This window comes from Chroicocephalus ridibundus, chromosome 1 (assembly GCF_963924245.1).
Source record: "Chroicocephalus ridibundus chromosome 1, bChrRid1.1, whole genome shotgun sequence".
Classification (NCBI taxonomy): Eukaryota; Metazoa; Chordata; class Aves; order Charadriiformes; family Laridae; genus Chroicocephalus; species Chroicocephalus ridibundus.
The window spans coordinates 36,026,610-36,054,574 of NC_086284.1; the positions used below are offsets into that span (position 1 = coordinate 36,026,610).

Below are 27,965 nucleotides of genomic sequence, written 5' to 3' on the forward strand. Positions count from 1 at the left end.
ACAAAATGATGCTGCTTCCACAACCGCTATTCATTAGCTTCATTCATTTTACAGCATTTTCCAGAGATACGCTGGCCAAAGTTAATTTCTTTAATTTTTTAATTTGTTAATTTGTCAAATTTGTTAATTGGTCAGCAGTCTGCTTCAAAAAGAAGGAGGAACCAGAACTAGAACTTGGTTTTACTTCTTTTTATTAAGAAGCACAATCTCTGTCATAACTGAAAGACAGAAAAAAGCGTTTCATCCAAAATAATCAGATATAAATAATTAGATCAGGAAGAAAACTATCAACAACACGCTCTCACCAAAATAAAACCTGCACTTCCTACAAAAACATGGGAAGTTAACTTTTAAGACCAGAACAAGTAACCTTCTTCAATGCATTTCTTTCAACTGATACTTTAGAATAGCTCTTTATACCTCATTTTACTCAGGGGTAAAAAAAAGAAGGCAATCATATGAAAACAACAGCTAATCAGTTCAAAATCATTACAGAGAACGGTTTTGCTACCTACCATACACACCAATTTTGCTTTTGAACAATGACTCAGATGACTTACCAGACTCCACTTCAGAAAATGAAGAACAACCCCACCATCTCACTTCTCTGCTCCCAAAATGAAAACCTTAAGGATTTACTTTTTTTTTTTGCTAATACGCAGAATCATAGAATGTGTTGGGTTGGAAGGGACCTTTAAAGGTCATCTAGCCCAACCCCCCTGCAGTAAGCAGGGACATCTTCAACTAGATCAGGTTGCTCAGAGCCTCATCAAGCCTGGCCTTGAATGTCTCCAGGGATGGGGCCTCCACCACCTCTCTGGGCAACTTGTGCCAGTGTCTCACCACCCTCATTGTACAGAACTTCTCCCTAATGTCTAATCTAAACCTGCCCTGCTCCAGTTTAAAACCATTGCCCCTCGTCCTATGGCTACATGCCCTTGCAAACAGCCCCTCCCCAGCTTTCCTGTAGGCCCCCTTCAGGTACTGGAAGGGCACTATAAGGTCTGATATATACTGATATATCAGTGCAAGGAATAACTAATCTTAAAGTTGCATTAATTGGTGGCTACTCCTTCAACAAAAAACAATTAAGGCTACTGCATAGCAATAAAGTCCATTATCTTTAATTTAAATTTTCTTCTATTAGAGCATTAGTTAAATGTCACGAGTGTAGTACTCGTACAGCGTATGCCTGTTCCCAAGCAGGTTTTTCCCTGCAGCCTTTTTGCTTTATCCAGTCAAGTGGTGTCGTATTTCCTGCCACTCCAACTGCCAAGGAGTCTCTAAATTACCTAAAGTTAGTATTTTCTTTCAGGGTCTACTTTTTTTTCATCTATCTTTAATGAAAGTAAGGGAATTGTGACAAAGTGGGAGGAACCCGATAAAAAAAAATAAATCACATTCTTTCTTCCTTTCAAGGAAAAATCCATGCAATCTGGACACACACCACTGGATGCATGTTATGATGGATAATATGAGGTTGGATGCTTTAATTATTTAACTGCTCTTAGCCACTTTCCTCTGGCTAAATAACCTAGGAAATGGGATTGCTGTTTGTTGTACCTCAAATGATACGAGTTTGAATGGATACTAGAAAGTTTTTCAGTCTTGCAATGAATCCACTAGACTGTCTCATCTCATCATCCTCCTCTTAGGAGAGTTAATTCACCTGCAGCCAACTTACTGGTAGGAATTTGCAGCAGCCAAGTGCCCCAAATAGCATCTCTCAGCTGCTAATTAAAATGTGTTCCCTTTAAGGTCAGAGGTCCACAGCTTCAGTATTCCCCAAAGCCAGCACTACGTTGCTAAGGTGCTACATAAGGAGGTGCGTATGATACTTTGGGAAACGGAGCATAATGCAGAGATGTGGGAATTACTGGAGAACTAACCCAGTAAGTCCACCCAGAGCCATAAGCCTATAAAATCCACCTGAACTTCATGCCACGTGGACCTACCTTCTTCAGTTCCACTGCCATGAAAACCCCTGCACCACCCCAGCTGCTAGAGTAAGCGCACTCTGTGGCTTGAAGTAAAAGCACATCCAAAGAATTATTTGACAATTTCAGAGATCTTTTAATATGCAAAAGAACGAACCGAAGCCAAGGCTCTTCCTTCGTATCTCCAAGGCCCATGGATACAGCTAATGGAAACTGCAGTCTGTAGTGCTGTTAGTCATTTTGTTCCATCTCAAACCGCGCTCGTGAATAAGCACTACTATTTCACAAACGAACAGGTTCAAGTGTAAGGTTATGTTGAAAACTTGCCGTACGGGGTCTGCCATACTCCCTGTGACTCAATACATTGTCCCAGGTTTTCTGGCAACGGTCAAGTCTTCATCAATGAAGAAGAAAGCCTATATTTAAGACTATTTTTTACATTTTAAAAAGCTCCAAAAGTTCACTGAAAGAGCAACGACTTCTGAAGAAAAAACACAGACAGTAGGAGAATATTTTCAAAGCTTGTAATGGATCATAGTTCAGTAAAAACACACTAAAATTAATACACAGAATCATAGAATATCTTGAGTTGGAAGGGACGCATAAGGATCATCCAGTCCAACGCCCTGCTCCTCACAGGAGCGTAACTGTATATAACTTTACATAACTGTAAAAGATTTCAGTTTGCTTTCAAATAATCTTAAACTCTTAATTATGACAATAAATAGAAACAATCAATGTGGTGTTAAGAAACTGTGCAGAGCAAGTAGATATGAAAGCTGCTGCACGATGTATCTGCTGAATCTCTTATGACCCAAGGCTTTGCCTTTCAGTTTTTGGCAGTGGATTCCAACAGGTCCTTTGCTTCATTTATTTTTGTTGCTAAGTAAGGTGATCCACCTGAGAAGAAGAAGGGGAAAGGAATACAATTTACACATCAGTATTAAGTACCAAAATACTTCACCCGCAGGATCCCCTGATTACTCACTTTTATTAGCTCCTCCTTCCTAAATAGATCCTTTTCCTACAACTGCTTAAAAAATTACATTGATATGAAGAAATGTAACCAAAACCGAAGTCACTGAAGAATAACGTTGAACAATTTGTCTCAGAGTGAAGAGACTGAAATCGCTTTGCATCAGTGCGATTTAGACTTGCAGTACAATATTGCTGCAAGCGTATGCAAGGTCAGTTGTCTTGAAAATTCATCCAAAGCTAATAGCTATTATTTCCACCCACCCCAAAAACTAAGAGGCAAAATTTTATAAATACTTTTGACAAAGAATCATTACGTGCGTGCACATGCACACACACCCCCCAAGCCTCTCCTGTGCTAGATGCCTGGAATTACCAGCCAGAAACTGTCACATTAAAGCTATTTAAACATGGTACGCCTTCTAACTTCTAGTCCTGAACACTGTCATTGCTTTACGCTCCATCTAACAATCTGATTACAGTTCAGCGGTCTTTTTGTGTTTGTTTTTTTTTACTCTCCCCTTGAGTGCCAACCATCTGCCTACAGTCACCAAAACCAACATTATAAGGTCTGTATCAGTAACTTGCCACTTACTGTAACACACCTATATTTTTTACATGAAAATACGACGCCAGCAGTACTGTACACTGAGTAGTCTTTTCCAAGGCATCTGTTCAATCATAATTTTTCATTCATCATTTCATTCATTTGACTCTATTCAGTTTATCAGAAAAGATAATGACAGAAGAATTACATAGAAGAACACATAGAACACACAGACACATGTTGCAAAGCTTGCTTAAAGACTTCTTTAGGACCTTCCTGCAGGAATCCAAATCATTATGAAGTAATTTCATGGCGTAATAAAATAACTGGGAAAAGTAATGGAGTTCTCTTGTTCATGTTTTGGTTTTGTTTGAACGTAGCCTTAACAGGTAAGACACATCAGAGGAAAGAGAGGCAGGGGAGGGTAAGGGTAGAGAACTGGCTACTGGAAAAATGATTTATTTTTTTTTTTCCTTTTTTTAGACCAATTAGCTTTTTAGCCAGGAACAGGATTTACTACATTGAGTACTGCTTCTTTCAAAGAGTAGGCAAGAGGATCAAACAAACAGTAAAGACTAAAAACTGCAATAAACAATGCATCCCAAGTAATTTTTAAATATGCATTGATTTTCTACCTGTCTAGAGTGCAAGATCTTAAAGTAAATTAAAATCTGCTGGAAGTGTTTTCACTACATTTACATTTTTAAGTGCCATATTAATTTTGTAGCCCTCCAATGAGAGAAAATTCAATCTCATGATTGCCTAAGTGTTTGTTTATAATTAGGGCAAGTCCAAAAGGCTTCTCTCTTCCTCTTTTTCCGTGAGCAAACATTCTTTCATAAAATTAGTAACTGATAAAGTAACATACAACGTATCAATACAAAAACACTTTAAAAGTGAACTGTAAAGGTTAATAAGCAACCATTTTAGTAGTGCTTACTGGGGATCTTGTTATGCAAACTTCTATGTATTTCTTATTTATTTATTTCTACTAATTCTCTCCTCAACATTTTGCACCTCAGATAACGTAGGTAACTTTTAAATCTGTAATTATCGCCTTTCTTCTATCAAGCCCAGCTGGTAAAATATTATTTTAAATTAACATTCTAATGTTGAGTATTATTTTTAAAACCACATCTGTGCTACCCACAGCCAGATGAAATCAAGATACATATATACACAAGCAAACAAGTCTCTCTGTGATGCCATGTGTTCAAAATTACTCCAGGCCTTAGCTCTGCAGCTTAAGACATTACACAAGATTTTTTTTTTTCTACGGCCATGCCAGAAGAGCTGCAGGGGCAGCACAGAGGCACAAATCCCTTCCAACTGGTGTTCCTACTGAGAAAATGCTCCATCTTAATAGCACACAGGAGGGCTCACTACATCCATTCAAACCTACACTGCGCCCAGCTGCAGGTGCATTACAGCTGTAAGAGCGGGTCGTTAAAATGTACGATCTTTACAACGGGAACTGCCTCTTTAGGTCTACTCAACATCCACACGGAGATTCATGGTTCTGGCTCACATCTCTAAGTACTGCTACAATAAACTCAGTTGTTCGTTATCAAAAAATTTTGACCTAATAGGTACTCTAGTGATTAAAAAGCCTCTGACCATCATAATGTATTAGAAATGCAGAAGAGAATTTCTTTTCTATGTCTGTACAGCTAAAAACATTACAAAAACTGTAAAAAATGGAAGTGTGAAATCGAATAAGCAGGACAACTTCAGAATTAAACTGAGGGGTGAAGGCAGCAGAGAAAAGCATCGACTAAACACTTCCCATGGCCAGTGGTCACAGTTATTTTTTCGTTTTCTTAAATTGGGGTGCTGGCAGGGAGCCCTGTAATTCTGTCAAAAAGATATAAAAACCCTCTGATTTCCCCTTTTGACTTCTGAAATACAGTGCAACTCTTCACCATCTGTTATTTTAAAGTAGAAACAGCAATGAACATATGGGCTTTCTTTCTCAACCAGCTGTAGTGTAGTTAAAGTTATAATAATAGCCTTTCTGTAAGATAAATTTACATTAAAATCCTGGCCAGTAAAGCAACAATGCCCAGCTTTACATTTTTTTCCAAGTGAATTCCGAAATTCATCAATAAGGTGCTCAGTGACTGCAGAACATTTCCCCACAGAAAGTTACTTTCATACATGTGACTGGTCCGTCTCTGTTCAAAACAGGAATGTCGGTTTAATGTAAAAATGTTACAGTTCATTTTTTCTGATTTTTTAAAGTGTGGAACGCTGGTCCCTGAGCTCACAGTTTTAACTGAAGCAGCAGAAGTCTAGAAAACAACATTAAAGAAAGATGGGTAGAACAGTGGTTCATAAAGTCTAGTTTATCTGAGAGAAGACACACAGAAGCCCAGGTCTATAAATAAACAACATACATTTGCACTCAGTGTGGTTATTTATACAATCAGTAAACTTAAAGGATTTCACTTAAGCCTCTTCCTTTCCAGCTTTGGTTAAGAAAAGTAAGCGTTATTTACCTTTATCAGGATGATTCAAAATCATGATTCTTCTATGGGCTGTTCTGATTTTGGCCTTGCCAGCAGATGGACTGCAAAAATAAATTGAAGTGCTTACCATAAATGCCACTGCGCTCAGGCTATAAATTAACAGTTTATACTGGCTTCAAAAATAATTAAAACTTGAGATTTTCACCATCTTGTGGACAAAACATAAAACTGCATCTCTGAGGAAGTAACAATAACAAAGGCATGTAAGACGCACTGAGAAGGGCATTTTTTAAAAGCCCATGTATTTGAGACATATAAATATCTTTCAGGTTTTTTTTTTTAAGGGCAGTATATCCATTCATTTAAAATAAACAATTCTGGAAAAAAAAAAAAAAGGTCAAAACCACCCAGCAGCTCTAGGGTGTATCTAGCTGGTTATTCTTGTCATTAAATGCAGAAAACACAATTTTTTCCTCCTAGAGAATAAGTATTTATAAGACCAGTGAGAAAACAAAACATATTTACTATTATCACATTTGTACTACGGTAAATATTTTTTGTAGCTGCTATAAGTAATTCTTCTTACTGCTGGGGCATGAAACCCCCCCCCCCGTATTTGTTATTTTTGCAAAGCTGTACAATGCGTTACATTCAGGGACACGCTGATTTACAAGTGCTACATAATGTTGTTTCTTTCAATGACAGATACATAAAATACGCACTTGGCCTAAATTAAATATGTACCTTACCAGATAAATAACCACTTACGGATGCAGTATGCCAACCCAGTAAGACTATCATATGCAAAAGGACAGTTTGAATGGTTTAGTTTTTCATAATTTGTTAGCAGGCAGAAATGAAGCAGTGTTTTCCACTTCAGGTGACTTCTTAATCAGTGATGATTCAATTAATTAATCTTTTTGTAGATACAGTTTGAATGCAAGGTATCAGCCTAACTACATTCCTGAGGTAAACAACCTCTAATTATTATTCTGTCACAGGGAAATTAGGGTATGTTGCAAAAATAGTTCACAGAGCTGCATAAGAAAAGAATGCTTCAATGGAACAGAAAGTAACACAGAAAGTAAGAATTAAACAGAGGGTGAAAGGCCTTGAACTGTATAAATACAAAAATGAGGCAATTTGTTATCAAACAGCTAAAAATGGCAATCATCTATATTTTGATTTGTAAAGCTGTTGTTTAATAATAAGAAAGGAAAGCTGATATACCATGTTTAGAAACTCAGACAGCCAAAGCGTAACTGTGGAAAAGTTGCAGTTGCGTGTTACAGAAAATCATACAGTTATGCTCTGAGAAGCAACTGTAAAAATGGTGGTTTACATCAAATTTGCTTAGTTTATGAGACATTGCTTATCCCACAGTCAGGCTGGTCTCTGAAGACTCTTAATCACTACCAAAAAAACCCTTAATGTCAAAATCACATTTTCGCTGAATTGGTACAGCCTCATGAGTTACAACATCACGCTGCCTTCTCACACCCCTGACTTTCCTCTGACTCAAGTCTGTCGCTGTGGTGGGAACAGTCAATACGCTGGAGGTCAGGGCTGACATTTACGGGGACCTGGAGCGGCTGCAGGAACGGGCTGACGGGGACCCTTCATGAAATTCAACAAGGAGAGAGGCAGAGCCCAGCACCTGGGGAGGAAGAGCCCCTGGCAGTGCCACCAGCTTAGGACTGCGGGGCTGGGGAGCGGCTCTGCTGAAAGGCACCTGGGACACAGCAAGAACAAGAGCCAGCAGCGTGCCCTGGCAGCACAGAAGGACAACAGCCTCACGGGCTGCATGCATGGTCACTAGGTCAACAGAAGCAGCTATTCTTCCCTAGTCAGCCAACCACATCGAGATGCTGCATCCATTTTTGAGACCTCTGTACAGAAAGACATTGGCCAACCACAGCAGGTCCAACAAAGGCCACCGGGATGGTCTGGGGCTGCAGCAGGGGCCTCCCTTTGAGGAGAGGCCAAGGGAGCAGGGCTTGTTCAACCTGGAGAAGAGAGGGCTGCCAGGGGACCTTGCAACAGCCCCCTGGCATCTACAGTGGGGTGATAAAGAACATGGGTCTAGGCTCTCGCAGTCATGCATGGCGGGAGACTGAGAGAAAGAGGGCACAAATTGAAAAGGGAGGTGCAGGCTGGAGATAAGCCTTCTTCACCCCAAAGACAGTCCAGCAGTGACACAGGCTGCCCAGAGAGGATGTGCATTCTCCATCCTTGGGAGTCTTTCAAGACCCCCTGGATAAAGTCCTGAGTAACCTGCTCTGACCCCGTAGGTGGTCCTGCTTTGAGCAGCAGGTAGGACTAGAGACCTCTTGCCATCCCTCCCAACTTCAGTGGTCTTACAACCATATAGCTGTGCAGTAAGCAGTATTTAAAAATAAAATAAAATTTAAAAAAACAAACAAACAAACAAAAAAAATCAAAATCAAAGCCACAATGATTAAACCTTAAATTCGTGTCCGTACACTTACACAATGTACTACATGGTTTTTTTTAATGTAATAGCCTAATTTTTTGTTAAGTCCTTTTTGTTTTAAGAACAATTATTTAATTATTTTTAACTAATGAATAGATATATATCATACATTAACAAATGAAAAAACATTTCCTATGGAAAGAAAAAAGTTTCATGAAGAAAACGGTACAATACAGAAAATTTTATTCATTTTTATCTAGAATTTTAACTTACGATTTTCAGACATTTTCTAAGTTCAGAAGTTCAGCGTTAGGGATATGATAGTTGTAAACCACTATACATAGGACAGCTTTATCTTGCTAGCATCTATTTTGTCTAATGTTTGGAAAACACTCCTAATATTTTCACTTCCCATGTTATCTCAGACATTCCTCCATCTCTCCCATCAGCAGTTCCTTCTACAGAGTACACAGTTGTTAATATTGCTATGTTTATACAGTATTTCAGTAATCAGTGCTGTTTCATAACAACTAATGCAAGAACAATAAAACTCAGAAGTATTCAGCATTTTCAATACAGTACTTTGTAGCTTTGGATACCTTTTACATAATTTAAATACAAATAATGCACATGCATGTTTCTACCAAAACTCTTGCAATCTCACAAGATGGTTATTAAAGAATAACATCTGGAATGTGTAATGGGCCAATATATTTGAAATATAAAAGCTACTGTTAAATGCTCACCTTTATCATGGCTTGCATTTATTATTTATACTGCCCATGCATACCCAGCGCTTGAAATAATGAAGAAAGTCTTTGCCTCAGAATTTAATATAACTTGGAAGTGATGACACAGAGGACAAGTGTCACAAAAATAAGATCAGGGCCTAGACAGATCCAGTTTGTGCGTTTGGGCATACACTGGTATTTTACGTAACACTGTAAAACTCACTTGTTTTGGGTTTGGGTTTTTTTTGGTGGCACAGATATATATGTGTGTGTGTGTGTGTGTGTATACATATAAATACGGTAAGCAGAGAGTTAAAACTGCTCTAGAAAAGTGTGTTTAAACAATGTGAAAATTTCCTATAAAGATGTTAGCCATGCTTCTACACAATTAAAGGCTCAAACTTTCCTCAAATCTGATTAAGTCTTGATATTTGCAAGACTCACTCCAAACACAACAAGCAGTGTCACTGTTCCCAGTGCAGATTCAAGCTGTTAAAATTAAAATGTAAAAGGGACTGATTTCAGATGTGATGAAACTTCAGACATGTACATGAGCAGTGTTCAGGCTAAGCACTGCCACTGTAAACGTGCTTTAATAAGCTGCAGTGTGCTACTCTGGAATGTCACTGAATTTGCCCTTATAAAGTGAAAATGTTAATACATTATCAAACTTAAAGGCCAAAGGAAATATTTCTGAAAGCCATTCCTATAAATCTCTCCTTCAGTGTGCAAGCACGAAATATTTCAAATAAATGTAATGTTTTATTTTACCATTTCTTGAAAAGTGAATGCTAAATTTGCATAATTTCCATTATGTTAGAAGTAAACACAAATAGCACACCAAACAGGGTTTTAAGTCCCAGTTTTCACCATGTGAAATAATTTCTTCTGGGGTTGATTAAAACCACCCTCCTTTTTTTTTTTTTTTTTTTGGTAACTTTAACATTCAGAACTGATCTAAATCATAAATAAGAAATACAGTACTTAGCCTCAGATCTGTTGCTCTCACCTGGAAAGCCCTCAAACTCACTGCCTGCTTTACAGAAAACACTAAAGGTGTGTGCTACCATTGGCCATCCAAATGTTTTTGAAAAAAGCCATTGAATATTCAGCCTGGAAATTATTCTAATAGAATATACCTATTCTAAATGACAAGCCTCTCCAAGTGTTTTTGTTTGGAATATGCCGCAAATTTTAAATCCAAACAAATCAGAGTGGAGAAAGAAAAAAATAATATTACTGACTTATGGAAAAAATGAGCAAAATTGATTTGTTTTCCTCATTTATTAATATAATCTACACTAGTACTTCTACCAAGGGGTTTTTTGGAAGACCAGGCCATGTGATCGCACTAATTAGCACAGTACGTGCTATTCTGATTATTTCTAGAGCACCAATTCTCCACTGCAATATGTTACCATGCCTTCAAGCCAAACACAAGTTGCATGTTTTATTAGCATTTTACTGTTTGCTTTTTAGCTTAAGCAGAATATTAGAATGGTTTATAAGCCACTAGAAGTCTTTTAAAAAACTGTTACAAGTTTGGCAACAGTATTCCACATCTCGCAACGTGCATTTTTTTCAGCCAATACTTACCAAACAAAAACATCCTAATGCAACACACCTACCTTACACCTAAAATAAGACTAGCTTCTCGCCTACTCATTTTCTGTTCAAATCCCCCTTTATAGTACAACGAAAGACTCTAGAAAGAAGAAAGGGATAACAAGCAATAATTAGTTTCATGCACAAGGTGCCAGGACCTAAATCGTATTTATATGACCTCATTCAGAGCATTACAATCATCTATAATTTATTTTGAAGACATGGAATGACTACAAACCAGATACTATGAAAGGACTTCCCCTGAGTGTTAACACATAACAAAAACCGACTTAAAAATAACTATCTGCGTTTTTACAATCTTCTACTGCTAATAAGAGATATTAATAGCTGCAACCATTAAAATCCTGCCTTCAGGCAAAAGAGTCCAGAATTAAAGTACATACTAGCACAGAGTGGTACAGCATCTGTACTGGGGAGAGCAGCGGAAGGAAAGGGGGAAACTTGTTTAGAACAGCTTTGGTAACACCACAATGGAAAATGGCAAAAGTCAAAATACTTCGGCATCCAAGGAATTAGGGACAATCACTCTGAAGTCCAGATATTTATACAAACAGAGTGGGTAAAAACAACAATAAAAGGCCAGGAACAGATAAATGTAATATACTGATGAAGAAACTATATGTTTTTTCACATGAAGGAATGTTACTTCAAAAAAAATATATGAAGAGTTCTTTGAACCCTGAAAAATAAGCGAAAAGAAACAAACAAAAAAAAGGCTTAGCATAAAGCCACAACCTCTCTTTCAGGAAATCACTGAGCTGGAAAACACTGGAATGTAGCAGAGTATATGGGGATATCCTAACCAACTTCTCCCTTTACATCCTTCCCTAGATGTGGATTACTGATGATGATTAAATATAGGATCTGAGGCTCATTTTTTTCAACTCATTGGCATGTGAGACTCTGGCCACTGTTCTAAGAAGGGGAGAAAAAGCACAAGTGGGAAAATAACATAATAAAGGAGATGGAGATGAGAGTAAATCATTACAATAATTAATTGTCATAGGGAATGGGTTAAAAGTGTATTTGTTAACCATAAATATATTTTAAATTTTTTAAAAAAAGAAAAGTTACTGAACCACCACTGATGGCTAGTAGTGATCTCCTCAATGTAAATATGTCTGTAAGAAGAATTAAGGACTAGCCCATTGCTACACAAATAATTGTCTAAGCTGCACAAGTCCCAGACGCAGCAGATGTAGCTCCAAGACAAGCTGCCTTTGGGAACCGGCATACAGAAATCACTCAACAAGAGCAAAGTTTTCTTCCCTCAATGCAAAACCTATCAACTGGGGAAAAAAAAAGCTTCTTTTGTTGTTATCAAAAGGAAGCCTGACCTGAGAGCTGAGATTATTTTTAAGTGTTCCTTTTACCCCCAAGTAAAAATGTGGCTGGCCCTTAATAAAACACTTTTCTCACTAAATATATCCATTCATATTCAGTGAGAATTTTGCCTTATGTTTACACAAACACCCTCTTACATAATTGCAAAAGCAGTAAAGCACTTAAAGGGCTCTACCTATGATATCTATGCAAAGCCTTTTATTAAGCTTAGGACTGACATTCACCCAAAAGCGTGGTTCACAGAATCACAAGATGGTAGGGGTTGGAAGGGACCTCTGGAGATCATCTAGTCCAACCCCCGCTGCCAGAGCAGGGTCACCTAGACCAGGTTGCACAGGAACGCGTCCAGGCGGGTTTTGAATGTCTCCAGAGATGGAGACTCCACCACCTGTCTGGGCAGCCTGTTCCAGTGCTCTGCCACCCTCAAAGTCAAGAAGTTCCTCCTCATGTTTAGATGGAACTTGCTATGTTCAAGTTTGTGCCTGTCACCTTTTGTCCTGTCACTGGGCAGCACTGAAAAAAGACCGCCCCCATCCTCCTGACACCCAATTGCTACCATGAAGTCACACACAACCACAGAGAAGACTTTTTGGTCTGCTGCTACAATCCAAAACGAATTTTATCTTTCCTCTTCCCACCCCAAACCGTACCTGGTAGTGTTACAGTCGTGGTTATTTTATGTATAAAAGCTGAAGCAACTGTGGACATGTCATGCTTACAACACAAATCTGTTGAGGAACCGCTGCTGTAGCTACAGGGTAACAAAGCAGGTCTGTAATGGTGCGTGTCAACATCAGAGGTTAGAGTATGTAACACTAAGGGAACACACAGGGCTCCTCCAGTCCTCCGAGAGGAAATTATGCTAATGATTTAATGGCTACTAGATAACACCCTTGAGGAGGCAGAACTGCACAGAAATTTGCAACGATGCCGAACAATTACTACATCCAGGAGAGAAAAGCAGACTTTAATGTCCTCTGAAAGATTTTCCAGAACTTCTCCCAGAGCAGCTTAGATGCAGATGGAGTCCTAAAAAGGTTAATTCTTCTCTGCCCTTCAACTCTGGCATACAACTGTAATACAGGAGGACACTGGTTCGCTATTCATGTAGAGAAGCACAATATTTGAATTCCCTGTAACACAGCTTGTCTCTGTTCTTGGTAGACTTCATTTAAAATACTATTTGAAATAAAAGAGGGAGGGATGGCTACAGACTTAAATTTAGAAGTACTTTTTCATGTTTTTAAAGCCTACTTCCTTGACACTGTTCTAACCTCGGGAAGCCTTAATTCGGTTCACTTCCAAGAGGAACGAAAAAAGAAATTCTGTTGTCTGTCTCCTTTGGCACAGAAACAAAAACAGTTTGTTGAATTGATCATCAAGAAAAAACATTTGTTTCTCAGAAATGAAGCACGTAGCAAGAATAATCAATTCTTAAATTAAAACCTTGATCCTAAACAGAATTTAAAGCAAAAGGAAATTAGACACAAAATCCATCTTCCCTATTGCTTAGAGTAAGGTGAAGAAACACTGAGTCCCCATTTTAGGAAAGATCTTGGCAAATTCCTAGTTCCCTAATGAAAGAACTTTTGCATGCTATTCAAATTAAAGCAATTTTTTTTCCCCTAGTTTTAAATTCTAAGTAATGGCAGCAATGAAATGGAACAATACTCAAGATATTTTTCTGTTATGAGAACTCCTCGATGAGCGGGCAGTTCTAGACACTTGATTATTTATTAGCTGTGGCTATTGCAAACAAATTCGTATTAGAAAAAACACCCAAATGAGATCTCCATTTCTCCGTACTATTTGGGGTGAAGGGAAGGGCTATCATTTAATTTACTTTATTTCCTTGCATGTTGTTACTATTTAGCAATTTATGTAAGCAAATTCTGCTTCCTGAACAAATACTGTTAATAGGTTTGGGGCGGGGAGAGAACAGAAGAAGGCTGGACTTGATCTGTAAATGTCTATTCACTCTCACAAATTTTCACAAATGCGGTCAGCTAAGAAAATCCAATCAATTCGGACCGTGATATCTTCAAGATACTTTTCCTGGCATAGCACAGGGAAAGCATAATCACCGTTTCCATGCCAGGTAAGAGATATTCAGGATGCTGTAACTGAGACCATATATCACGTTCTATGAAGTAGTAAAGGCTATGTGTTGTTTCACCACAAATACAGTTCTCCACTGAAAAGGTAACGAACACTGGAAGAAAAAAAATTACATACATACAATACTGGAAGAAAAAAAAATACTCCAATAACAAACTACTTAGAAGCTGCGTTATAATATAACCTATAATTTGCTAAGATCAACTTTAACTTCCTTAACTTTAGTTAGAAGAAAAATTATAAAATGGACTGCAAATCACATTATTCTCTGGAAGTTTTATTTTCAATGAAAGACAAGAGAGATGGTCGCTACCCTTACCTCTCAATTCAGAGCTCTCTGAGTCTGTGCAGAATCAAATCCAGCAAGGGAAACACAGTGCAAAAGTCTCTAATGAAGTGTTACAGAAAAGACCCTTTTCTTCTGGAACACAGAATTTTCTAGATTGTGGGATTTGTGTATTTTGACACTTCATTTCGCCTAGAATTGCTGTTTCTATCTTCATTATCTTCTATCTGTCTTTCAACCTTGAATATCATTGATTCAGTAAAGAAAGGTAATAAATGCTATTGAAATACTAACATTATATTAACATGATATGTATTATATATTATTTCAATATATATCTTATATATTGAAATATTAACATAATATTAAGAAAATATTATCATAATTAACAGCATTGAGGTCTGGCTGAGGAAGAAAAGCCAAATGCCTACTTAGGGCTACGCACCTTCTACTGGCAACAGACTTGTCACTACACAAAGAAACAAAACATCAGTAACAAAACTATGCGCAAACTAAAAAAGCGTTTCTCTGGAAACGAGCACTATGACTTGTCATAGAAGGGAAATTACAATGTTTCCTTCTACGCCTTTCTCCACTGAAAAAAAGACAGTAGAAAACTACAGGACTAAATTACAGTGGCATTTACACTTCATATTTAAGAATATATATTTAATTGTCGTAAGTTAAGTTAAATGACAGTTAAATAAAAGTAGAAATTCAGAGTAAAACACAGCACTCTTACTTGCCTTTACTTACTGTTTTTGACTAAAAGATGAGGCAGTTGTTGACAGTACATGTTATTTATTTAGGTAAGTAAACAGAAAGTGTCAAATACTCAAGACACAGCAAGGAGGCATTTTAAACAACTGTTTCATAGTTGCTCAACTTGACCTTACCCAAGTCATTTATTAGAGGGCAGGAAGAAAGGATAAACAGCATCTGGATTACCTTGTGTGACTGCAACCAACATGAATTGTGATTTCTATTGCAAACAGGGGTGGTGAGGAGAAAAGTTGCAAATGCGGGGAGGAAGAGTAGGGGCTTACAGAGAGAACAAGCTAGCTTTTAAACAGGCAGCTGCTTCACAGTCTTTCAAAAAAAAGAAAAAAGGTGCTAAAGGACAGGGTTTGATTCTAGAAAGCTGGAGTAACCACTGAAAATTATAGAGGCCAAGTTAGGTGCCTCCAAGCAGCATTGGAAACCAGCAAAATAAAACTAAGCCTAGACACTAAATGTCACGTGAGATGCTTTTCCAGAAAGTACTATCTGCTTGATTTCCTTTGTCAGCATAGCTTAGGGGCCAATATTTGTAAACAAACTTGATGAAAATGCTAATCCACAGATTATACTCAGCAGCTTCAAATTCGCCAAATGAAATCAAGTAAAGTCTCTAAAACAAGAAGTTTTGACAGTAAGCACTTACACAGGATCTTTTTACATAATGTTTTCTCTATTGTTTTAAAGAAAAATTATAAAAAGGAAATAATTGATTGTTAAGGGGAGAAGAAAAAAAACTTGGCAAAAAATACAATCCAAGAAAGTAATAGCTGTAGAGTAATAAAGAACAAATAATCTTGGCTAAGAATTATACAAGGGTCTTAAATTTGAAATGTGATCACAGAAGGAAAATGTTATCATTACCCTCACAAATGTAAAGCTGACCAATACACACAGTTAATGAGAAACCAGAAAGAGAGAGTTTTTACTCTCTTCAGCAGATCTCGTCTTACACTGAAAACCTGTACTTTTGAGTTCAGAAACAGAATAAGAAAAGAGAGATACAATACTGGAGATCCACATACAATTCTGGGCTGTAAGACAGGATGCAGAAGCAGAGGATACAGCTCCGGGGAATAGGAACATTAAGCATGCAGAAGCTCCTGGGTTGCTCTTTATGGCTGTTCATGAATTCTGCAGGACTCTGAAAGTCACTGTGGTAAAAATGAGATAGGCATGTAATGAGCTTGGCTCAGCTAATATACTAGTACTGAGCGGTACAGTTTCCTAGGAACTGACACCTCTCTATGCAGTATTATGTCATATTTCAATGTGTTAAAAAGAGTCAGTGCCTGCTTTCTTATGTGAACATGCCTGAATTTAGAATCTTCAGCCTGTATCGACAAATGGAAAGACGAAGAAATGCTGGAGTAAAACTGCTGGGGAGGAAGGGGTGAAAATTGAAGTTCTCCCTACTCTGAAGCCACATATCCTTACTGCTAGCAACTTCGAAGCAAGCCTGCAAGTCAGACTGTACCCACAGCATAAGAAAGCAATTTAATTCGGAGTACCTAAAGTCCCCTCTGCTGTTTTGGCAGGCAACTTGAGAATCTCTCAAAAAATTACTTTGGAAAAAAAAAATAATGGTGTTGGTCTCACAACAGCAACGCAATAGAGGGAAAGAGAGGAAAAACTGATCCAGGAGCACCGTTTCTGGCTGACAGACATTGCAATTAACAATTGTGGACAAGCCCCGAGAGGACAGCCCATGTTTCAAACCCTTCCCTCCCCAGGAAGTTTGCATTGATCAAGCTGGCACCTACAGCACATGAAGACAAAGTACAGCTAGCAAATGAATTTGGACCCCAGCGTCTTGTCTGTATACTTTATATGCAGTATACAGACAAGCTCCGTGTGTTACAACTGGCCTCACATAAATAGATACAACGCTAATAATCACTTTTAAAAAAAAAAGTTAATGTACTTTTCAGGAAATAAAAATCTGCAACAACTACTCGCTCAACACCCTCACCCATCAGCATGAAGAGGGGAACTGTATCCCTTCCACTGTGGATAAGTGTTCACAGACTATGAACTCTGAAAAACTGCACTGCCACAAGGAGACATCTACCTCATTGGGAATTATTTTAATCAACCAGGAATGGAACATATTTATTTACTTACCAGAGGACAGTGTAGCCGCTGAAGCAAAAAGTAAATGGTCTCAAATATTCCCTACGTATACTCCTCTCACAACACTGTATCTCTTGACTTTTTACCTCATTATTGTATTTTTAAATATGTAGGGCAAAACAAAGAACAAAAACCTGGCTAAAAGTTCAAATTAGCCAGAGAAGAAAAAAAAAAGACAACTCACATGTGAAAAAGAAAACAAGCTCCCCTATCTCTATGGCAACCTTTCCCAGAAGTTTATCAATTTGTCTTCTTGATTTTTAGCACTGTATCTGAAAGAAAAATGACTAAATTCTTTCATTTTTAGCTTCTTGAAATGAAACTGCATGTCACCACTTTGTAATCTCTAGGAATTAGCTATTTTCTCACAGCGCACTTCAACAATTTATCATACACTTACTAGCAAAAAGTTCTAGAACATGGAACATCACCAGGCAAATCAGAACTGTTTATCAAACTCACAAACATATTTTGGCATAGCTTCATCTACAGTGATTTAAAATATACTAGACAATACACCAGACATACTTAGAAAAGAATATCCTGGGACAAAAATAATCTTACTGGCACTTACCATATTTAACATAAAATGTCTCCTTTCTAAATACTTGAAAATACAAAATCATAAATTTGGCATAAAATAACCTCTAAACTTACAGAAGTTGAAATCCTCTTTGCTGTCTCTGTAATTGCCTGCTCCAACGGTTTCCAAAGGTGGAAAGCATAACGACCTGAAAAAGATCAAAGTTAAATGAAACTATAACCAACATTCACTACCAGGGAAAAAAAAAAAAAAAGTCTCCAAGTTATGTTCATCAGCTTACATCAGAAATAATTCTGGTTAAAAATTAAAAAATAATAATAAAAAAAATCCTTTCTTATTAATCTTTTGTCTCATTTACTTGCTGTACGGTACTGCTGCACTTTACTGCTTTTCAAGATGTTCCCTCAACAGACGTTTTTGGATTCTGCCCAGCCAAAGTCCCACAGTAAACTTGCTATGGTTTACATCTTTGTGCTATTGGGGGAGGAAGAAGGAGAACTGAATATACTTCATCTAAAAACCCGGTCATGGACTGCAAAGATCCATTGTGTTTGCTCACAAAATAAATAGATTTAAATGCATTTCAATATGATAAATGAAGATATCTGCCTTGTGAACTTTAAGAAAAAGGGCAGTATGGAACATTAGCTTTGGATATAAATTATTTATAAAATACTGTTCAAAGGTTATGTCTTCAAAAAAAGAAATCTATGTACTGCATGTTTCTTGCTGTGATGTTGTATGCTTAATCACATATTTTGTAAGTACTGCATTTTTTATTTTGTTACAAAAAGAGGACCTTCTGGGACTCAGAGCCATTCAACTCCCCACCGGCAGTGAATGTCTATAGCAAGGAAAGGCTAGAAGGAACTCTATTAGACTGCGTTCTTAGAAGCACAAAGTAGGTCTATCAACTTCAGAATCAAGATTCGTGCCATGCTACTGGAGGATTTTCCCTGTAACTCCCCTCTCCCCAATTATTGTTTTGATTAATTATTCATCAGCAATGTAACTTACTACTATACACAATGGAAAAACGTTTTATAAAATGTGGCTCTGCTTCATTCAAATAGCATCTCGCTTTCATTCTTAAAATATGCAGTGTGTTCATAGGTTATTTTAGTCATCTAAGCCTGTGCCTATGTTAACTCAGAAGTTAAAACCACCGTTAGCATCTCTGCTGAAATGCTGTGATGTACTAATATATTACCTTGTCTTCTTCTTAATGCTTTCTGTTATCACTTCTTTGCTAGCTGTCATTAATTCTTCAGCTCAACAGCAGAAGAAATTCTAAGACCATTCCTCTTCCCCTTATATACAAACACATAGATAAACCAACTGCTTAATAGGTGTACACCAAGGATCTTGTCTTTTCTTCCCCTAATCAAAAAAACGACGCAGCTGTACCCATCAAACACCTGCTGAAGTTTAGTGCAACTTGTTTGTCTATTGCATCTGTCCTCGGTGTGTGCATTTGCACATAGCTGACTATGGTTGCTTTTATACACTGAAAATGATAGAAATCGATTTGTTTATTTCAAAACCAGAATAGACCACCATTATCTAGTCTGAGTAACCCAGAGTGTAAACCGTGTTAAGCCCATGCCCTGTGTTCAGACTAGAACCTATTTTTCAGAAGAACATACAGTCTAGATGCAAAGAGTTCCAGCAACAAACAACATACTATGGGAACAGTTTAATACGATAAATCACTGTAGCCACTAACACCTTCTGTTTTTCTCTAGTTGAATTTGTCAAGCACTCCCTTCACATCACAAGATTCTGTTGCACTCTTCTGCACTAAAGAGCCTCTACCTTGCAATATAATACTTAAATAAACTTTTCACATTACATTTTGTAGACAAAAACCAGACTGAACCTTTTGCTGCCGCCCATAAAACTAGTTTCTCCAGCTGTGACTTTTCAAAAAGAATTTTGGAAAATGCATCAAGGATTTTGAAGGGACAGGAACTACAACTAGACACAATTCTCCATAGCACTCTCAAGCACCTTTCCACTATTTAAGTCCATAACATCTCCATTAACCCTTTTGGAAACAGCAGCTGACATGTGGCACACTCAGCTGGTAATTTAGCTTACCTGCAAATGCAACGGTCGCAACACCAAGTCCAAGTGCTATCATAGTTCTGGCCTAGAGCAGAAAAACAGGAATCAGAATAACGTGCAAATTCTAATTTGAAATTATGCACTTTTTTTGTTTGAACAGCAAGTATTTCTCATGTCTGACTTGGACATTTCATGTATAATTTATATGAAGGAAAAAAAAGAAAGTTCTGTATTCCACCAGCTATGTTAGATTTTATAGTTCAGTCCTACTAACCCGTGCCAATGTATCAGGTTTAACTTGGAATTATCCATTAGTAAATCAGTGAACAAACACTGACAAAGCAGCTCTTGGTATCTAATGACAAAAACACAAGGCAGACAACTATTCAGGAGTACCCGAAATTATTTGTGCAGGCTAGTTCAAGACAGTCTGAAATTATGCTTGTCATAACAGAAAGTATCAGTTTATTACCAAAACAGGAAGAGCTAAAAAAAGAAAGAAAAAAAAAATAAGAGAAGACATTGATATTGCTTTGCGAAGTCCTTCACCGGGAATCTCATCATGACATTGCTTGAAAATGGTATTGCAATATTAACTTGAACACCATACTTAGGCTCACCCAACTAAGACAGACCCCTGATCCCAGCTAACTCCTGGCACTCCTTCAAAAGAGTCATCCCCATCCCACAGCTCACAGCTGGGGAACAACCCCAACTCTCTCAGCCTGTCTTCATACCAGCCCTCTGATCATCTTTGTGGCCCTACTTTGGACCCGTTCCAACAGGTCCATGTCCTTCTTATGTTGGGGACTCCAGAGCTGGATGCAGTACTCCAGGTGGGGTCTCATGAGAGTGGAGTAGAGGGGGAGAATCACCCCTCTTGACCTGCTGGCCATGCTTTTGATAAAGACATAAAGCCCACTAACCTGTTTTCATTATTTAGTGTCAATTCCTGGTTAGACTCTATCTGACAATACAGATAGTTGTAAACCTACAGACTTCTGACAGATTTCAGGCCGTGTTCGTTATTGGCTAAAATTCATTTTAAGTCTAACCAGCTCTTGTATCCAAACGCACAAAAACACTTGAACATCCTATTCAGACAACACTAAGTCCTACCTTTTGCTAAATCAAACCCCCCAAATTAGGTGTGTGTATTTTCCTACACCATGCTTGAAGAAAGTCAGGCATCTCAAGGACAGTTAGAAATATCTCCATGTTGAACAAGAAGCTGCTGAAAGATATGTAGTAAACCTTGAAGAAGGGACTGATTTCTCACACGTTTCCAGAATTCAGGAGGGGTAATGAGGATTGCAAGCACTGGGGGCATATCTCCGAAAAGCCTACATGTAATCTTTGAAACAAATGAAATAAAGTAATCTGCAGCTCTACTTGTCTTATCATGTGATAGTCCCAATAATATCTTGAACTTTCCCCCAGGCAACATTGAGAAATCCGATCAGGCCTGTTTAGCTTGAATTCAAAACGTAACTACAGTGAAAATGCTTTTATCACCAGACTGAGTCTTCTATATATGACAGACTTTGCGTTTATCCAATAACTGGTTAATACATGTTCTACCAACAAGCCTGACAGCAGGGCCTAAAGCCCGAATTTCAATGCGAGTGCCCTAATAACTGTATTTGGAGCCAAGTTGCCTTTGCTACCAAGATCCCTGGGGCTAAAGTTCTCTGTCTTTGGTTGCATCCAATCTCCTCGAGACAGAGAGGGAGTAGGTGAGGAGTTGGAAAATACTGGTTTTAAAGTCTTCTAGAGCCGGCTTTGTCGAGGCTACAACGCAGGTCGACGACTTTCACAGCAAACGGGCTGCTGCAGAAGACATAGGCATTGCCATGATGCCCAGGGGCTCCTATGGCTTTGGCTCTGAAGGCAAGCGGCTGTGATTGCTATACGTACTACTGAGCTCAGCACAAAAAAGTGGTTGCCCACTCTGAGCTCACCTAGGAGAAGCTGTATTCCTCTGTATCTAGCTTCCAAACTGTACGTATTTTAATTAAGTACTTACTTCCCACCTGCTGGGATGGGGCTATTTCCAACTATTTGCATAACATTAATACTGCAGTTGCCTAGAGGTTTCTAGTAGGAAAAAAGATACTCGCTAAACCTACTGAAAGTGGAGCTCCAGAGTTAAGACTGGGCCTTAAAAATCTGCCCCTCTATCCCATTTTAGTATTCTAACTCTTTCATCTCGGTCTAGTCTTCAGTTTCGATATTAGCATTCATTTCTGAACGTAAAAATAATGTAGTGGTTTTATGTCTGTTGTTCCTTTCAGTTCCACAAGATTTCCCTTCATCTTTAGACCATGAAAAAACATAAGTATGTTACCTTAAATGGTAGAGAACATAAAATAGACAAGCATACTTTTCACCTCCTCACTAAACTGAAACTGCATTTCTTCTCACAAATTGGTTTTCCCAAGCTCTCAATTCATTCTAAAAAGTTCTTCTAATTCCTCTGTTTAGACACCAACCAGAAACACCCACAACATTTCTGAAAATATCACAACACTACAATTCCATATTATTCTGTTCTGTGGTTTGCGACCATGGATTTATATTCAATAGAGATGCTCCTTGACTTATTCAGAGCGACGGCGAGAATCTTTTTACTAAGTGGTTACAGTCAATTAAGAGCTCAACAATGTGTGAAATAGATCACACTGGCAAAAAAATAACATTTATTAGCTTGTGCTTGTCAAAATTAAGTTATACTTGCTTTGCCACCAAAAAGGTGGTTTAAATCAGCAGTTCACAACAAGGTATACAGGTTACAACAAAGCATTAGCACCAGACACCTCATCCCAGGTAAGGCCAAACACAGAGACCAGGCTAATAAATAATACCTGGACTCTGTCAGTTCAGTGCAGAAATAGCTTAAGCATTTTTTGCACAGTAGTGCCCTGAGGGCCTTTGATAGAGTCAGCCATGTCCACTGGGACACATTATTTCAATCTCAGTGGAAAGTGCTGCCTGGAAAAAAGCAGGTAAAAAAGCAGCACGGCAGCAGCTCTAGAATAGGAGCAGTACGCAGGATAAACAGGAATATAAAGACAAGCGATGGGAAGCCCAAGCCAGAGAGGCATGAGAGATTGCACGCATTTCAAAGTGACATACAACTACCAGAAAAGCTGAGAAATATTAGTTCACATTAGCTCACCTTATTTGCATTATTGGCAGGTTAAAAAAGAGTCACCTGTTACTTGTTAGCCAAGAAACGGTAACTTGTCATGCACCTTAAATGTTTATTATGGTGTGAATATATCCTAACTATACACATGCAATAAAAACTGAATTTGAATCAATGCAAGAAAGATTGCATGGGTTGTCTGGTACTCACATAGCCCTGCTCATAAAATTAGTGGCAACTTCAAGCACTAACCAGTAAGTCTTTTAAGTCCAGCTTGACTCAATTTTCTTTTCCATGCTCACTTAACTCAGTTGATTATTTAGAAGAGTAAGTCAAGGTTAGTCCGGTGCTTTGAAATGTGGAGTATAAAGTGCAAAGATTTAATTAAATGAATTCCTTTCATGTCAGTATTAAATGAAAGCAACTCACTATCACTGAAGAAGGGATCAGTTCATTTATGGCACGCTAATACAACTACCACCACGAACATTTTTGGCTCCCATTGCTTGAAAATGCATTTTATTTCAGACTCGCAAAGACTAAAAAAAAATAAATAAATACTTACTGACTTCCAATTATGACAGACTTGATCTTTCCCCCTCCTCCAAAAAAATGCCATTAAGAAATTTCTAAGGTGTAGGTTTTAAATGAAAGCATTCTACTAAGAGCCAAGAGGGAAAAATCAAGAAACAAAATATTAAAAAGTAACATATCTGTCCCCTTCTTTATTCAATGAATCAGCTCCCAAAGGTTAGTCATCAACCCTATGCTATTCTGCTGGTCTCAGTATTTTAATTTCATTATGTAGTTCAGTTTTCAGTACCAAACCCTCTTAAATACAGAAAACAATGAAACAAAGTTTTGTTAAATCTGCAAAACCTGATTTTTTAAAAAAAATTCTTTTCAGAAACGTGTATAAGAAAACACACACATTAGAATGGCAACTGCAAGATCTGACTTACCGAAGTATCTGGTAAACAAGAGGGTAAAACATATTAATTAACATGCAGTATGTTTAAAAGTATACATCGTATACTTTTAACATACAGAGATCTGTGGCCTAATCCTTTAATATGTAATTTTCCAGTAGCCTTAATTTTTTAGCAGAAGAAACAGGGAAGAATGAGATATTCTTTCTGCAAATTGTTAATCCCCAGTCTCTGCCAACTTACTTATACTAAAAAAAAATAACATATAACGACTCCTGTAATTCCTAGCATTGCACCTTCTCCTTCTATGAAATAGAAAAAAAGTTAAACTTATAAATATAAAAAGAATTACAAATGTACAATTTGAAAATTTCAGCACACCACTATTACATCTGACTACAGGCTACAAGAACCACCTTTACTAATGTTAAAACATACCTGCTTGCATAGGTTTTCTATTGTATACACCAGTTCTTTCAACACAATCAGTGAAAATACCTTTCTTGGTCAAACGGAAAATATTTTGCTCTTCTCTCAACTATCTTTCAGGCAGATAGCAAGAGCTCTACTGTCTTTTGCCTCAGAAAGCTACAGTGTAATGGAATAAAAAGCACAGAGGAAATAATCATTTGTTCTGATGGGTTGAATAGTATTTTGTTATTAGTCCATGCTTAATCATGGATCAGTAAAATAGGAAGTATATACTTATATTGAAATAAGTACACAAGTGTAAATTGCTTGCTTCGCTAAAAACTTTGTTTTAGGAAGGTTTGGTTTGTTGCTTTTTTAAGTGCTGTATGCCGCTAAGAAGTAGGCTACACAAGTGTATTAACCAAATGTACAAAAATATTTCTGAAATGACTTTTTCCCTTAAATAAAAATTCTTGACCTGAAATAAATAATTGGTATAGAAGCCAGAATAAGGCTTCTGTTCCTCAAAAGAGTAGGTACTACAGCTTATTGGAAGACTGTTTCAGAGCAAACCACTAATTAACTCTATATGGAGCCAGACACATTTTGAAGTGGGACGATATTACAGACTATCTACAACAGATTTGATTTCATAATCTAATGTTTTCCTTCCAGTCTTACCTTCCTATGAAATGTAATTTATTTTCCAATAGTGAATTAAAAGTGATTTCAGCTAGATGCTGTTCTCCATGCGCACACAATTCTCATGTAAATTTGTGTCATTTATTTTACAGCAATTTTTTTGGTTTATATATAAAACTATGCCTAAAGTTTCTGACAGTTTTTCATAGGAAATGGTACCTGAGCAACAAATTCACTAATATAAGGTGCTACCATAAGGCATTCAAATCAAACTTCTTGAGTATGTATTAATTAACAAGGCCTCTTGAGGTAACTTTGAGAACAGACTGTTGAAGCTTCTACTGTTGTTCTTCTGTTGCTCCAAACTTCAAATGCTTGTGTAAAACAACTGCAAGAGTAAAAGTGACCAAGATCAAGTGACTACAGCTAACATCCAAGACATCTCACAACCAAGATTCAAGGTAGGATATTGAACAGAGCTATTTCAGTCCTGAGAGATGGATGCTGCTGTTAGACTTCACTTCTCCTACTACTCTTTCCTTCCACTGTGGCAAGAAGGCCTCATTAACCCCATACAACGTCAGAGGAACAGATATACAGCACTACAATTGATCTTGTCATTTCTCTCTGGCAAAATTTTAGAATTTTATTACATGCAACCTGACCTCCTTCTGAATTCCTCAGCCAGGAATCCAATAAGCGTGGGTACTGTCCATTTCTCTGTGTAATACCATCTAGAGAAACTCTGAAATACCTTCTACTGCCAACTATATGCTAACAGTTTACAATGTATATATGCCTGAGAAGCACTGCATTCTCCACTGAAAGGCCTGGCTAAAGAATAATTTTCAATAGAAAATTGCAGCAATCCAGAATCTAGTCCTCTAAAAACCTACCACAGTCTCTGGACCTTAGTAAGAACCTGACAAAACAACTCACACCAACAAAGCAAGCCATACTAACACCAGATACAATTTTTATCCCAGATAGGTAAGAACACTCAAAGACTCCACAAAATTCACAAGGAATTCCCCTGCTGGCATTCCATGAGAAGAATACATGGATGTGACAATAATGAATGTCAGAGTAAACTTCTTAAGATTGCACCGCTTGCTGTTAAATACACAGAAAGACTCTCACGGGGGGGAAGTCCTAGACTGTAATAACAATGAATAAGTAACTTATAAAACTACAATTTCAGAAATTGTATTTTTTTAAGAAAGAAAAAGAAACATTGTGGAGGCAGCAGCATGCACACAATTAAGTACAGCAAATACATATTTAAACACTAATTTAAAACCGTGAAATCTTCACCATCCAGTGCTTTAAGCAGTGATCCATGTATTTTTCCCAAGTTTCTTCCAAAGAGAACCCACTGTCCCATGAACTAGTCCCACGAAACGTGAGCAGAACGAAGAAGTGGGATGAAGTTCCAGTACTCTTCCCACTAGAGCATGATGAGGCATTAGAAACCTTGGAGGCATTTTGCCCCTGCTCCAGGCCCATCCAGCCTCTCCCACATGATGAACTGTCAGGTGAGAATTAGTCTTCTGAAACAGAGCTCTACAAAGGCACTGATGCTCAAGCCCACGGTAATAAAACTCGCACAGTATGTGGAAATTTCACAGGTATCATCTCTTTGCGGTGGAGGAATGAAATTTTAAGCTTTGCCTGCTCACGACTCAGGGAGTTGGGGTTGTTCAGCCTGGAGAAGAGAAGGCTCCCAGAAGACCTTATAGTGGCCTTCCAGTACCTAAAGGGGGCCTACAGGAAAGATGGGGAGGGACTCTTTATCAGGGAGTGGAGCGATAGGATGCGGGATAATGGTTTTAAACTGAAAGAGGGGAGATTTAGATATCAGAAAGAAATTCTTGACTGTGAGGGTGGTGAGGCACTGGAACAGGTTGCCCAGAGAAGTTGTGGACGCCCCATCCCTGGAAGTGTTCAAGGCCAGGCTGGACGGGGCTTTGAGCAACTTCGTGTAGTGGGAGGTGCCCATGGCAGGGGGTTAGAAATAGATGGTCTTTAAGGTCCCTTCCAACCCAAACCATTCTCTATGACTGCGAAGGCCGAGGCAGCCCAGCGCTTCAGGCAGGGCCCGAAACGCTCCCGTGTACCCCCCTGCAGCTTCGCCAGGGCCAGGCAGGCCCTGAGGCGGGGGGGGGGGCACAAGCCTTCTCCCCCCGAGCACCACCGCCCCGACCTCCCTGCCCACCCCCGGGGGGAGACGGAGAATGCCTGCCCCCCGCCCCCAGTCCCGCCCCCCGCCCCGCTGCCAACACGCGTTACCCCGCGGGGGCGTGAAAGCCGCTCACCAGCCCTCGGTCCAGCTCGGCTTGGCCCTTGCCGGCGCCCGCAGGGACCCTGGCGTACTCGGCATAGCGCAGGCCCTCGGAGGACGCCGCCGCTCCTTCCATGATGGAGGGAGGGGAAGAGGAAAGCGCTACGGGTCGGCCGGAGCGACAAAACAGTTGGAAGGACGGGCTCTGTCGCGCCTCCCTTCGCCGGTCCTCCGTGAGGCGGGAGGAGGCGGGGACGGCCCCGGCGGCGTGGGGGGCCGGGACCTGCTAGCGACGGGGCTCGGCCCTCACCTCTTCCTATCGCCCCATGGCCGGCCTTCGCCCTCACCTCCTGCCGCCCCATGGCCGCCCTCGCTCACAGCTTTGGAGGACCCCGGCTTTGCCGCCGAAGTCTCCTCCTCCTCGGTAGCTCTGAGGGAGGGCGGCCGGGCGGGAGGCTCATGGCGCCATGAGGGCGGGGAAGGAGGCAGTCACTGAGGGGTGCCCTCCCCAGCCCGCCACCGGCTCAGCGCCGGGTGGTTGTCCCCAGATGAAGGGACAACACCGGT

The 27,965-nt window shown here is 38.9% G+C and overlaps 1 protein-coding gene across 1 annotated transcript; it reads right to left on the bottom strand.

The window, feature by feature from the left end:
* Positions 1 to 174: 174 nt before the first annotated feature.
* DNAJC15 (DnaJ heat shock protein family (Hsp40) member C15) lies at positions 175 to 27,870 on the bottom strand. The gene is made up of 6 exons (XM_063334939.1): positions 27,433 to 27,870; positions 20,021 to 20,072; positions 18,034 to 18,107; positions 10,721 to 10,797; positions 5,958 to 6,028; positions 175 to 2,837 (listed from the first exon to the last, which is right to left on the bottom strand). The coding sequence occupies exons 1-6, from the start codon at positions 27,532 to 27,534 to the stop codon at positions 2,767 to 2,769; spliced, it is 447 nt and encodes a 148-aa protein (XP_063191009.1). The 5' UTR covers positions 27,535 to 27,870; the 3' UTR covers positions 175 to 2,766.
* Between the last annotated feature and the right edge of the window lie 95 nt (positions 27,871 to 27,965).

Excerpts from the sequence above, each read along its gene's own strand:
- DNAJC15 (XM_063334939.1), bottom strand. The coding sequence starts at position 27,534 with ATGGAAGGAGCGGCGGCGTCCTCCGAGGGCCTGCGCTATGCCGAGTAC. Across the intron at positions 18,108-20,020 it reads TGCGACCGTTGCATTTGCAG|GTCGTTATGCTTTCCACCTT; the intron begins GTAAGCTAAATT and ends GATCTTTTTCAG. Across the intron at positions 2,838-5,957 it reads TTTGAATCATCCTGATAAAG|GTGGATCACCTTACTTAGCA; the intron begins GTAAATAACGCT and ends TCTTCTTCTCAG.